Raw genomic sequence first — 14202 nt, forward strand, 5'->3', positions numbered from 1 at the left:
AAGGAGATTGACTACAGGTGAATGTGTATGTATGTGTCTCTACTGTCTCTGGAATAAATAACTTTTTAACTTAAAACACATAATTTCAATTTAGTTATCCAGGTATCATTTATTCATTTTTTACTCCTCTCCAGTACTGTGCTAACATTAGCGTTTAAGAGGTTAGATTTTGGACAGAAGTGGATCCTGATCCCAGTTCTGCCATTTACTATCTCTGTGACTAAGGGAATCCTACTTACAGTTGCTAAGATGTTGTTCCCTTATCTGTAAAATGGAGAACATTACAGCTACATCGCACAGATGTATTGAGGACTGAATGAAATAACGCATGCGCAAACCCCAGCACAAATTCTGGCAGCTAGCAAATGGTAGCAGCTGAGGAAATGACTCACAGAATAGCACTGCCTGTGTTCCACTATTAGCACCACCACTTTGTAGCCATGGGACATGGGGAAGTTACTTGCCTTCTCTGTCTGGGTCTCCTCATTAATAAGATGGGGACACTATTACCTTACTAGTTGTTTAGAAAAGCAAAGGATTCAATACATAAAAACATTAGTTAAGTTTTTGCATGCAGTAACAATAGATGTTAAATATTCCGCAATAAAACTGAAGGTCATATCAGCATAACCATATTATTATCATTACTCAAGCAACTGTTATGTGCCAGGGACTATCCTAGGTACTAGAGATATAAGGAGAAAGACACTTGCCTGGTTTAAGGCAGCCACAACTAGTGAACTTTATATCTCTTCACACAACTATGCTATCCCTCCACAACTTTACACAGGAGGATCGAGTCTTCTTCTTACACATCTGGCTAAATTCACCCCAAGGGTTTACCTACAACTGGTGAAGGAATGATTTTTCCCTCTCAACTTAAATATGACAAAACTCAAAAAGAAGAGAGAGGAGAAGAGAGCAGAGGGGACCTAGGCACAATTTTCTCTTGTCCTTCACGGGGGAACTGTCATTCCCTGATGTGGAGAAGATAGGAGTCAAGTAAAACACATTTTTTAATCTCATTCTTTCACATACTTTCAAATAGAACAACAAAATCTTATATGATACAAAGCCAGCACCAAGCAAAGGATGTCGGAAATAATAATCAACCCATGTCAGAAGCAAGAAACTCAGAGTTGGGGAGGTCGATGTGCTGTGAGCCCAGTCTACAGGGGAAAAAATGGCCTAATTAATTGGAGAAAAAATTCTGGATCCATAAAAACTTCAAAAGGTGGATAGACCAAGCCAAATCTAACAACATGGTATTAACTGATTAAAAGTAATGGGCTTGGACGAAAAAGAGAAACCCAGTGACAGAGAATTAGGAGAATATGGACCTAAAAGCGAAGAGACTTACTAGTTTTAGGCAGCGCACTATGAGTTAGCAATGTGCTTTGACTTCTGAATGATAGCCACAGGGCAACAATGACTGCAACAAAAGGAAGCCAGTGAAGTCTACACCGCAAAGCCATAATTCTAGAACGTCAGTGCAAGTAGTAACAGTGTCAGATGTTACCTACTCAACTCTAAATACAACACTTAGAAGGGGCCAATGACAGACAGCAGAGGCCTCTGTCATTTTTCAACTAGTACCTAGTGAGGACCCTCTGCATGTCAGGGCTTACTCCAGGTACTGGGGATTCAGAAGAGAACAGGACAGACAAAGCCACTGAAGTCTCCATGAAGCTGACATTGGGGGTGCATATAAAACTAAATAACATAAGTCACTTTACAGACTGGTAAGTGCTATGAAGAAAATAAAGGATTGTGATTGATAAGGAATGACTAGAATGAGGAGGAGCTAGAACTAAATAAGACCTGGTGGTTGAGAAAAATCAAAAGACCCTCTTCAAGAGATGACCTCTGACTGGGCCAGCCACTGCACAACCTAGGAAAAGGGCATTCCAACCAGACATGAGAAGTATAAAGACCCTTAGGCAGGAACAAGCTTGAGAAGCCGAAAGAGGATAAACAAGGATGTTGGGTCTGAAAGGTGGAGAAAGACAGAAAAGGTAAATAAACTTAGAAAAGAGAGGCAGGCAGGATCAGATGACGTACCACAATGTAAGCCATGATATGGAGTTGATTTTATATGTATAATCAGCAGTCCTTAAAAATCTTAAAGCAGAGAATGAAAACAATCTGTTGCCATGTGGATACTTAAAGAAGGTAGAGGAGCAGTGTAGGGGTGGAGGCAAAGGCAGCAGGTAGGCAGTTTTGGAGTCAGTGAAGGTAAGCAGAGTGTGGGTGATGGGGGTATAGCCAAGGTCACAGAGGATGTGCTCGGACGAGGGGATCATGCTAGGTAATATGTCACAGAAGGAGTGACTTAAGAAAATGAGCATAGTTAACTGGCCAAGGAAAAGACGAGGAAACAATTATGGCAGCTGTCTTTGAATCTTTATGTAGCTTAGTTGTAGAGTGAGGGCTCTCTCTATCCTGTTATCGCAGAAGGGTAGGTACACGCGTATGTCAACACAGAAGACATACCTCCTGGGTTAGAACCCCATTTCACTACGTATAGACTATGTAACTTTGGAGATACCATATCTGTTTGACAGGGTTGCTCTGAGGATTAAACAAATTAATGTAAACAAAAAAGGGACTAGTGAGGCCTAATTTGTGGAAAGCAAATGATAGATTGCAACACTAATATTAGGATTATTATTTTTATAAGAAGAAAACTATTCTGAGTCCATGTATTTTAAATATTTGTGTTTTAGAAAACATTTTTGAGAATTTAATGAAATATATGCCTTTTCTCCAGAAAAAATGTACTTTTCCCCCCCACACTTCTCCATACACACCTTTGAAGACAACCTTTAGCACTTAGTAGACCTCTTCAAGGGTCCATCCATGAATCCCTTTGGTTAGAGAGCAGAACTCAAATTATAAAGTCCTATTTTAAGAAAGGAGCTGAGAAAGGAGTTGAGAAAGCTGAACTTGGTTTAAACATGAGCTTGGTGGCCAGTGGAGAAATTAAAGCCAGAGATGCCATCAGCCTTTTCATTCTCTCCAAGGAGTGGTGGAACAGTCTGGGGAAAGGAAGACATCACACACATACCAACAGTAGCAAAAAAAAAAAAAAAAGCCAACTCAAAGATCTTGAGTGCCACATATAAGTCACAGCAATGACAAAGGACCATAAGGCTTTCATCAGAGAAGGAAACATGGCAGCGTTCGGGATGACATGTAACATATGCTTGGTTCCTCCTGAACTAGATGAGAGGAGACTTGCAGGAGCTGTGATTCCTTTATTTCTGTGATGAAAAATGAACCAATAATATTGTTACATTATCCACATGAACCCTGGGCCTGTGTGGCCTAAGGAAGCCTGGGAATTAGATGTCTTATAGTTTGCTACAGAATGCAAGCTCAGCGGCAATTATGTGTTTGTGCACGTCTGGCAACTCTCCCACTCTCCGTTGTCATTAGACAACGGCTGGATGTACATTTTATCCATATTAGATCCCAAATACCTAGGAAAGAGCCTATTGCAAAGCACGTGTTCAATAAAGTATGCACTAACTGAAAGAAAACAGGCAGAAAAATACTGTGAGAGTCAAAGCAGGGAGTCTGACTCAACAGTGAACTTTATAAAGATTAAAGCTGTAGGGAAATAGTGTTTTTCCCCCAAGAATGACTAGATCTTTAAACAAAAACTTGGCAGAAATTCTGTAAAGAGAACACAAGCTTTGAATATTGGTGTTTAAAGAGTTTGTGTGCATGAGTGTTAGCTACAGGTCCCTTTCTTCAAATAAAATTTTAAATAGAAGTCTAACAAATTGCTTGGACAGGAAGGCCATTTTCATTGTGGAGATGGGCATTGTCCCCATCCCACCTGCCTGGCCCGAGAAACTCTACCAGAACCCTAAAGTGCAGTTTGAAATATCACTGAATTTAGTGACTTCTAGGACTGTGAGATTGTCTGTGAATTTGCAATGTAACACCGACTTGAGATTACCTCAAATGATTTTATTTGACTCAAAATTCCTAGACATCCGATCATGGGAGCATGAAATGCTTTAAAATATCACCAAACATCTGCTTCAAAATATATAAAACCTGGAATTAGAGTTGGGGGCCACTACCCTGGCCCCACCCCATTTCCCAGCTGCCTCAGGCATACCTCTTCATGGACTTGGGGGAGAGTTCCTTTTCTACCTCGGTCCCAGGCATGCTGAAGGAGTCCACATTGTATTCACTGTCATCGTCGTACTCGTGGTCTAGCAGCGTTCTTGCCCATGTGCCCATGTCATAAGGGGGCAGCATTCCTCCGAACTCGGAGGGCAGGATCTCAGGATGAATTAGTTGGTGTAGACTATTCAGGTTGTTACCATGCAAAAATATCTAGGAATACAAGAACAGAGGTGAGAGGAAGCACAAAGAAGAGAATAAATATTATCCAAATGCTGTACAGAGGGAGTAAGGATAGAAGGAGAAAAAGCAAGAGTTTGCCACGTCTATTAAAATATTTAAGCCCCTCATCCACTCTGTGAAACAGGCAGGCTGGTACTCTCATCCTATTATTTCATATGAAAATTCCAAGGCTCGGGGATTTTAAGTAGCTTCTAGAAAGTCCAATAATTATTGACTTAAAGAGCTGGAACCAGAATTTGGTTTCCTGCTTCATACCCAGGGACATAGCAGAATCTAATGTGCAAAGCCGATGATGTGCATAATGAATGCAGCTAAAACAGCTTCTTCTCATGTGGGTCTCATTGGCTACAAAGTCTATCCAAGTTATTCAGCCCAAAAGCTGTCACTGGTATGGCTTTCTCTTTATCATCCATAAAAACAGGAATAGTGTGACTGCTAAATTACCACTTCATAATGCAAAGTATATGATGTGAATAAAAGTAGATTAGCATCATAATGAAAGGTTGAGTGAAAGTTCATGTCCCAAAGGACTTATGTTCTGCAGTGTTTCAACATCTTCTCTGCTAGAGAGTTCCTTGTTATTGTACAAGTTGAAAATGAAATGATTAAAAATGTAAAGCTAATTGCATATATTAATTTTAGGTGTAACTGTTTACACAAAGCATTTTGTTAAACTGAAAATTATTCAAGCTACATACTCTAGATCTGTTTGCCCATAAATTGCTACCTCTTTTCTTTCATTTCAGTATCAAAACTACAAATTAGTCTTCTCTAATAAAGCATTGTTGTCATCTCATATAAAGTTATATAACATTTATTTAAGGATTATAGTTTATCCTTTGGGTTCACAATGAACAGGCCACTACATTCATCTTTGTTTTATAAACTTTTAGAACTAGTGATGTAAATATTTAGGAAAACAAAGAAAGACTAGTCTATAATATCAAATAAAACAAAAGGGATGGGAGTCACTAATCGACAAGTATTTTAACAAATTACGGAAGAATAAAAGCATCTGAGAGCAAGCCACTGGCCAGAATAGTCAGAAAAAAACCCCAGCTGCCTGGAATATATGATGCAGAGTATACAAAAGTGGAAGAGGCCATCTGTCCCAAATTGCAAAGTTTCTACCTTACCACACCTTTTTGCAGAGCACAACAGCTTAGGAGAACACACACACACACACACACACACACACAGAGCTAGGTTCTTCTCATAAGAAAGGAAAATAATTTTTCTTGGCAAAGTTAAGCTCTACCATCTGAAACCCATATTTTATTAGGTACATAACCTTTATTTTATCAGGTGCATTACTTCATGTAATAAACTTTCTCTTTCAAGTCATGCAAGATGTATGGTAATACATCCTTAGAAAAATAAATGTGACCCAACACACTACTTCCTCTTTCTTCACTAACACTCTCTCTCTCAGGATCACTTTCTGCTTTGGCCTTTTTTCCTCTTTCACTGAAAAAATAGGGCAACCAGACGAGACCACCCCACCACCCTCTGAGCCTGTATCAGTTATGTTTCCTAAGCAATTCTCTCTACCTCTCTCACATAATCAAATCTCGCTCCGCTGGATCTTTACCACCAGAAACAAACATGCCAACGCTACTCTGCCCTTCCCCCACACAAATACATAAAATCTCCAGTATTCCAACTTCTCTCCTACCCTTCAATGCAAAATTCATCAAAAGATTTGTCTGTATTCATTCTCCAAACACTATTGTCCCATTTTTCCTGAATCCAATGCAAATAGGTGTTACCTCCCACCACAGTATGGAAACTGCTCTTGTCAAGAGTCTTCTTGTTGCTAAATGCATTGTCCAATTCTCAGTCCTTATTATTCTTTAATTCTCAGAAGCCCTAGATATAGTATTGGGGCTGTCCAACCTTTTGGTGTCTCTGGGCCAGATAGGAAGAAGAAGAGCTGTCTTGGGTCATGCATTAAATACATTGTGGCATGTAATTACACACACACAAAAATCTCACATTAAAGTAAATTTACAATTTTGTGCTGGGCCATGTTCATAGCCATCTTGGGCCACATGTGGCCCACAGATCACGGGTCACCCCTGTACGTGGATAGTTTTCCTCATGAAAACATTTTCTCCCATGATCTCTTTTTTTCCTACCTTGACTGATACTTTTGCATTCTCTTTGGCTCATTATTCCTCATTTCCCCAACATCTTAATGTCAGAGAGCTCCAGGCTTCATGTCCCTCTGGGCTGAATAATAGGATGTATTGTAATTGCTCAACTATTTAATTTTTGCTCTAAGATTTTTCTTTGTTTTAACTAGTTCTGTGTAGTAGCATCATTTATCAAAGTTTTACTATTTTTCTCCTTCTTTTTTCTCTTCCTGAACTCCATGCAAGAAGTCTTGTCTTTGTGGGCTCCTTTGCCCCAGAGCACCTTCAAAGGCAAAAACAATTATCTTGAATAACACTTCCAACTTTTATTTCATTTTCCTAAACTGTGACATTAAAGAGAAGATGCTAGGCAACTAGAGTGGAATACTTCTGAAAATCAACATGGTATGAGAGTTCACCATTTGAGGAAGAGGTAGAAATTTGTACAAACCAGAAGCAAAATCTGCTTTCTGTCAGCTCTTGAGGAGTGGCAAGGTCACAGCCATGGACTAGCTGAAGAGTGCACCGGGGTAGTGGGTTAAAGCCTAGCCAGTGGGTTCTAGCTACAGGAAAGACGCTCTTTTTTCACAGACATCTTGAGAGCAGAAGGAGAACTTAATCCAAGGAACTAATACTAGCTTGAATAATGATGTCAGACGTGGCCATGATAGTTGAGAAGTCTGACTCTGCATGATGGATTCCAGCTATCAGTGAGATTTTGAGAAGAAGACACCCCTATAACACCTAATGTTGATATTTCTTCTCATAAGCCAGGTATGTTGAGGATGCAAAGTCAGGCTGAAGTTAAGCAAATGAAGAACCAGGCTCTTGTTGTTTGTAAAGGAAGATTCACAATTATGCCTATGTTTTTCTGAATTCCTTAGACCAATGGTAAGGAAAAATTACAGCTTTGCATTGTGCATTGATTGCATAGAAAGACAGTAAAGGAGTTTTCACCTATAATTATTTTCTCATATGAAAAATTCAAAGTCATATAGTTTTAATTAAAATGTTAAAGTTCTGCTACCTCCCTTCCATCTAGAATAATGGAGAAATGCATTCATTTAGGTACCATCAAAACTGTCAAATGCAATCAAATAACCCCCAAACCTGGAGCTTTTCTAAATTCAATCCTCTTCAGTCTCTTTCAACAGAACTGAATTGTGTTAAAATCACGTCAAAACAATCATTCCTGTTCTCAAAGTCTTTCACGAGCTTCTCATTTTATTCTGAAAGCCCAGGTTCTTGCAGTGGTGTCCAAGGCCCTACAGGGCCGGGCACACCATTTTCCCTCCTACTTAGTCCTCTGTTACCCGCCCCCCCCCCCCCCAACGCTCATTCTACTCCAATCTCCGTGGCCTCCGTGCTATTTGTCATATACACCAGGAGTTTTCAGCCCAAGGACCTCTGTGCTTGCTATTCCCTCTGCCTGGAGCAGCATTCTGGATAAACCCATACATTCAATTCTACTACCTTTTAGCAGTGATTTTAGAGTAAATTGCCTAACCATCTTGCCTAGTTTTCCCATCTATAGAAAGAGAAAAAATAAGCCTTGTTTTAAGGATTACATGAGTTGACATGTGTAAATTACTTGGACCACGTGCAGAGTGACTACTACAGAAGCGTTCAACTGGTATAATTTGTACTAAAAGCCCCAGTGGGTGTTTTGCTCACCTGATCATCCCTTCACAAAACAAAATTTGCAAGTGTTATTTGTGAGGCACATCAATCCATTTTTCTGAATTCTAAAATGTAAATTAATTTGAGACTCAGTGGTAAAAACAATTTCTAATATCAATTATAATTATTTACAAAATTCTTCCTCTTAAACTACTGGGATATTTTCAACAAATTCAGGAGCAGAAAACTCTCCATCACTAATGTTGGATATGAACACATACTTAATGACTATTTCACAAATACCCACTCACAATGAGACTTCTACAACACAGAAATACTTAAAGTGATTTTTCACTCACTGAGAGACGTGGAAAATTATCTCCACCTAGATTTAGAGGTATATTTTAATATGGAGCTAATCATTTGAAAATTGGTCACAGCACAATGGTAAAAATAGCTCTAAATATGGAGCTATTTTGATTTGAATGTTGCTGTACCACTTTACAGCTGTATAAATGAGTAAGCAAGTTACTTATCCATCCTAAGACTTACTTTCCTCTGCTCAGAAATAGGACATAATGTTTACCAAGCTTACTTCCAGAGCTGTTTGAAGAATTCAATAAAATGATATGCATTAAACTGTACTTTTAAATCAGTATTATTAATAACAATAAATGTGTTCAGCATTTATCATAAGTCATGCACTGTGCTAAATGCTTTATATAAATTATCTTATTTTGCCCTGACTGGTGTGGCTCATCAGATTGAGTGCTGGCCAGCATATAAATAATCTTATTCTCAGAATAATGATTTTATTGAGTGTACTTTGAATGTGCTCATTGTGAGGTGAAACTGAATCTAGAAACTCAAGTTACTTGTAATTTAAATGATAATATTTCTACACATAAGCATTCTTTCTGAAATGTGAGATTGATCAGGATAATCATGACACAATCACATTAGCTATCATACAATGCATTATATTCAATGCAATACATATTGTGAAGTAATTCCGTTTACCAACTTATAATATTATAGCTTTTGTCTAGACCTACTTGATACAAAGTGTACCAATAAATATAGAGGTGACATTTTTTTACTTTTAAACTGAAACATTAATATATAATAAAGTGCTAAAGCATTTTTCTAATTTGTGGAAAAGTAACAGAGCTGACTTTTAAATATTTCTTTCACAGATAAGGTTAAGAATTAATCACATATCTTTAAGAATGTTTAAATGTCTTGTATGTTGAATATTGACATGCACTATGGGAGCATGTTTACCATAGCCAATATTATACACATAGTAGTATCATAATTCATTGAATGGGGAAGGTGAAAGGAAATAAAAACAGAAATAAGCAAATACCCTTTTCCGAGTCTTCTCCTTTAAGAAAGGCCGGATCACAGTATACAGGGCATGGATATACCATGGTTGATTGACAAAATGAATTCCTCCAAATCGTGCTGGGAAACTGTCCTAGAGGAGTACAGAGGGAAAGAAAATCCAATGTGCCTTAATACATGGTGAAGTTTCAGGGAAAGTCATATAGCAGACAAATTCCTTATTCAACACAATTAAATGAGATCATCTGTATAGTTAGTAGAAGAAAGAAGGAATTCATCACTTTAAACATTGCAACTTTCACACAAAAACAGAACCAATATATAATAAAGCAAATATTTCTTAATAACAGATTGTTGGTAAGGATTTCAGCACGTTTAGGATTGCCATATTTTAATTACCATAATGGTCATTATACATCAAGAAACATAATTAAAAGATATTAGAAATTTGCCAAATAATGAACCTATGATAGATAAGTGTTTTATTTAAATGGTTTATATTTATATTGAAGTATACTCAAATTAAAATGTTTTATTAAATTTCACTGTAGTCATCTATAATGTGAGCAATGTCAGGTATCAAAACTCACTTTATTCTTTTTCTCTTATTATCAACTTTATTTTAAACATTCTTCTGTCCTTGTTTCAACCATTAACAAAAGAAACTGTGCTTAAGCAAAAGAAAAGCCTAGAATTGCAGTGTAAGAAATTTGGAGATGGATTTTGCCAGATTAAATAAAAGTCAAAACCTGCTGAGCTCACCACACACGTGGAAATGGGGCTATTGTAATGGCAAGAACCTACCTGTATAGCATTTGCATCTGAAGTGTTGTAGAGAGGTACATCCCACACCCATTCCACAACAGGAGGGGAATCCTTAAGCAAAATCAATCGCAACATTTGAAGTGCTATGGGATTCCACATAAATGGACCTGAATTTTGCTACTGTTTCAGATTTCCACACTGACTTGATTATTAACGTCTTCTTGTTTAAGGAAAACTATACCACTACAAATGTGCTTCAATGGGCATCACAACTGACCTTCTTCTGGATTCTACTAAGCATTAACAGAAACAAAAGTAAAGAAATAAAATAAGTGTACATGTATTTTTTTATGTGAATGTTCTCTTGAACAAGATTAAATTAGCCCTGGCTGGTGTAGCTCAGTGAATTGAGCACGGGCCTGCGAACCAGAGGATCGCAGTTCGATTCACAGTCAGGGCACATGCTTGGGTTGCAGGCCAGTTCCCGGCAGGGTACACATGATATCACACATGCGTTATCACACAGGGAACACATCACACATGATACATTGTGTATCCTCGGCAGAGGCAACCATACATTGATATTTCTCTCCCTCTCTCCTTCCCTTTCCCTCTAAAGATAAATAACTAAAATATTTTTTTAAAGATTCAAAAAGATTAAAAACATGCAAAATGTAACACCATTAATCTATTTTGTTTTGGGAGGCACATATAAGCCTTAACAATTAATTATTGGTTATGTACACTGGCTTTCAGAACTGATGAGCATTTTTACAAAGTAATGTCTACCTCTGAGAATAACACACTATTTAAAAACCCACAGTACCTCAAAAATAAATAAGTTAGAATAACTAAAGGTAAAATGTGATTTCTTTTCTGACAGTCAATAACCTCATCAAGAGGTTATTACAATAATAGAAATAAATCAAATAGAAATCAGACAAATATTTTTTGAACTAATCACATTTTATATATGAAAAGAAGATAAATAATGCATATAAAAATAAAAAGAATGCTAAGATCAACACTCAAGAGCCTTCCACTCAGCTGAAGAAATAGCAAATTGTTGGTAACCTTGAAGTTCACTCTATTCATATTCTTTCACCCTCCCCCACATCTTAAAATTTCATATTATACTTTAAATAAAAGCATTTCCCTGCCTTTATTGTATTTTATAAATATTACAAACATATAAATATTATATTTATATTTTATGTATTTTAATACTGTACTTTTGCTCTATCCATAAATCTAAATTATACTCTTAAGTGTTTTAAGTACCTAAACTCTATAAAAATGTTATCATAGTGCAGACATTGTTCTGTTGTCGCATAACATTGGTTTTGAGGCTCAGTATATTGAGGTTTACCCATGTTATGTATAGCTTCCATTCATCGTTACTGTTGAATAGTACAGCATTATGTGGTAGAGTACAAGTTATTTTTCTTCTGTCCATGCACCTTGTTTCCCAAATTTCCGGGTTTTATGCCATTGACAGCAATGCTGCCCTGCAGATGCCTTCTTAAACATGTCTGTCTTGCATATTCAAGTGTACTCTCTCTGTATGGGGCGTTTACCTAAAAGTGTCAACGTCAAGTCATGAGTGTATATACTTCAACTTGACGGAACTGGTCAGAGCAGTTGTACCAGTTTACATTCCTTTCCCCCAGTAGTGCAGTAAAGTTGCAGCTGTTCCATATCCTGCACTTGGTAGTGTGAATTTTTCTAGTTGTTGCCAATCTGGTGGGTGTAAAAGAGATTCTCACGATACTCGAATTGTGTACTTGCTTGGCTTTTGCCCATTTTTTTTACATTCTGTGATTAGTAACATTGTTTGATGACATAACTATTTAATACACAAGTACTTTGTTTTTGAGTCCTTGAGTGTTTGAATTTGTTTGCTGTCTCTGCTGCTCTTATTTGTGGTAACTTGTTTATGGTGAGATCATATTTGGCTAATATTAATCACTGGGAATTCCAAATGAGCTTGTTTGAGATTGTCTATCAACCTGATTTCCCTTTAATTTAATTTTCTATCTTGGGGTTTATTTGTGCAGAGCATATTCAAATCTTAGAGCCCTGTAAAAAATTATGGCTCCAGATTATATCAGAGAAGACTATTATTATCATCTCCGTTATTAATGGTGATATGAGTGAGGCAGAGAAGTTTCCTTAAAGGTTTCCTGGCCAGTGGGGTTTTCCTGGCACAAGCTATCCCTAAGCATATAGTCTCCAGAGGAACACAGGGTCAGTCTCACATCCAGTTGCCCACTTGCCCTCACAGTAAAATCCAAAACCTACTACCTCCACTCCCCTGCTTAGCAGCATGTCACTTCCCTCCATCCTCTTCATTTCTAGTCATGTCCATGTGCTGTTTTACAACTTACTCACACTTTGTTCTCTCCCCTACGCTTGCTGTGTCCTCCCTTCCGTTTTTGCACAACCTGCTCTTGCTAATTCCGTAAGAACTATTCAAGCAACATCATCTCCAGGAAGCTGTGTTCCCTTCTCTACCTTTGAACTCACTGAAAGCCCTCCAACACCAGCACAGTGCCTAAATCCAATGCTGTCCTTGCCATATTACTCTGAAATTGTCTCCTTATTTTTATGCCTCCACTCTTTGGTCTATTGGTGCTGAACTGGCATCCATCTCTACCCTACAAGGTGGGGGCAAAGGACTAAAACATATAAATCTCACAGCAGGGATTCTGCATAGGAGAGAGTGCTTCTCTCAATAAGAAGCACTTAAGTGAGGTTAAAAGGACTTCCAGGGAGGCAGCAGTCACCTTCCTGCTGCAAGTTCTGGAGGGGTTTGCACCAGAGTCTGAACCAGACCTTCCACTTTCTTTTTTTTTTAGTATTATTTATTTTCAGAGAGAGGGGAAGGGAAGGAGAGAGGGAGAGAAATATCAATGTGTGGTTGCCTCTCATGTGTCCCCCACTGGGAACTGGCCTGCAACCCAGGCATGTGCCCTGACTGGGAATCGAACCACGATCGTGTGGTTTGCAGGCCCGCACTCAATCCATTGAGCTACACCAGCCAGGGCCACACCTTCCACTTTCTAGATGCCACTGGGGAAGGTGAGAGGCCTCCGGGACAGCAGCAATAAGGATGTGGAGACAGCAGTTTCTGACCTCTGCCTCACATCTGCAGGGTGTGACCTCAAAACCAAGACAGCAGTCACCATCCTCTCCAAATTTTCATTCTTCCACTCTTCCAATAAGGTTTGAAGCACTAACTCTGTGTTTTAAATCCATTTTTTCTTGACCTGCCCATAGAGATTTCTGTTTTGTGCACCAGACTCTGGACCAGGCTGTGCCTGATTCATCTTTACATCCGAAGCATTTCAAAAACGTGTGTATGTGTGTCCCAGGATGGAACTAGATACGTTTTTATTGAATGGAATAGATTCTGATATTTACTCTTTAATAAACTACTTTTCTGAGGCACAATCCCCTTATCTGATAAAGGGGAACAACATTTAATAGAACTGCTGATGGCTGCCCATAGTTGTTACTCATTGAGCACACCTCCTAGGTACTGGGATATCAACCCCACATTACACCCATGGAAGCAACCACAGAGGTAAACATATAATGTGGATAAATATATTTACATGTGTCAAATATACATAAGTAAATTATTCAGGTATTTCTAGCAAAAATATGTTTGCCTCAAGTGTACAGCTATTCAAAAAGAAAAGTTAAAGAATATTAATTCAAATCTTATTTAAATTCTTTAATTTATTTTAATAAAATGTATTTTTATATTTTTTATTTTTATTTATATTTAGGAAGAGAGGAAGGGAAGGAGAGAAATATCAATGTGTGGTTGCCTCCTGTGTGCCCCCAAGTGGGGACCCGGCCTGCAACTCAGGCATGTGCCCTGACTGGGAATTGAACCAGCAACACTTTGGTTCGCAGCCTATGCTCAATCCACTGAGCTACGCCA

The 14202-nt window shown here is 38.2% G+C and overlaps 1 protein-coding gene across 1 annotated transcript in view; it reads right to left on the reverse strand.

Annotated features, from left to right (window-relative positions):
* CLVS2 (clavesin 2) overlaps nucleotides 1–14202 on the reverse strand; it is a 59256-nt gene that overhangs the window by 1798 nt on the left and 43256 nt on the right. The window contains exons 4-5 of the mRNA XM_037045895.1: nucleotides 9508–9618; nucleotides 4133–4353 (exon numbers count right to left, since the gene is read on the reverse strand). Coding sequence (XP_036901790.1) covers nucleotides 4133–4353; nucleotides 9508–9618 — 332 coding nt within the window. The remainder of the gene's footprint in view (nucleotides 1–4132; nucleotides 4354–9507; nucleotides 9619–14202) is intronic.

Source organism: Sturnira hondurensis, unplaced genomic scaffold (assembly GCF_014824575.4).
Source record: "Sturnira hondurensis isolate 20B ecotype Veracruz unplaced genomic scaffold, ASM1482457v3 Scaffold0004474, whole genome shotgun sequence".
Classification (NCBI taxonomy): Eukaryota; Metazoa; Chordata; class Mammalia; order Chiroptera; family Phyllostomidae; genus Sturnira; species Sturnira hondurensis.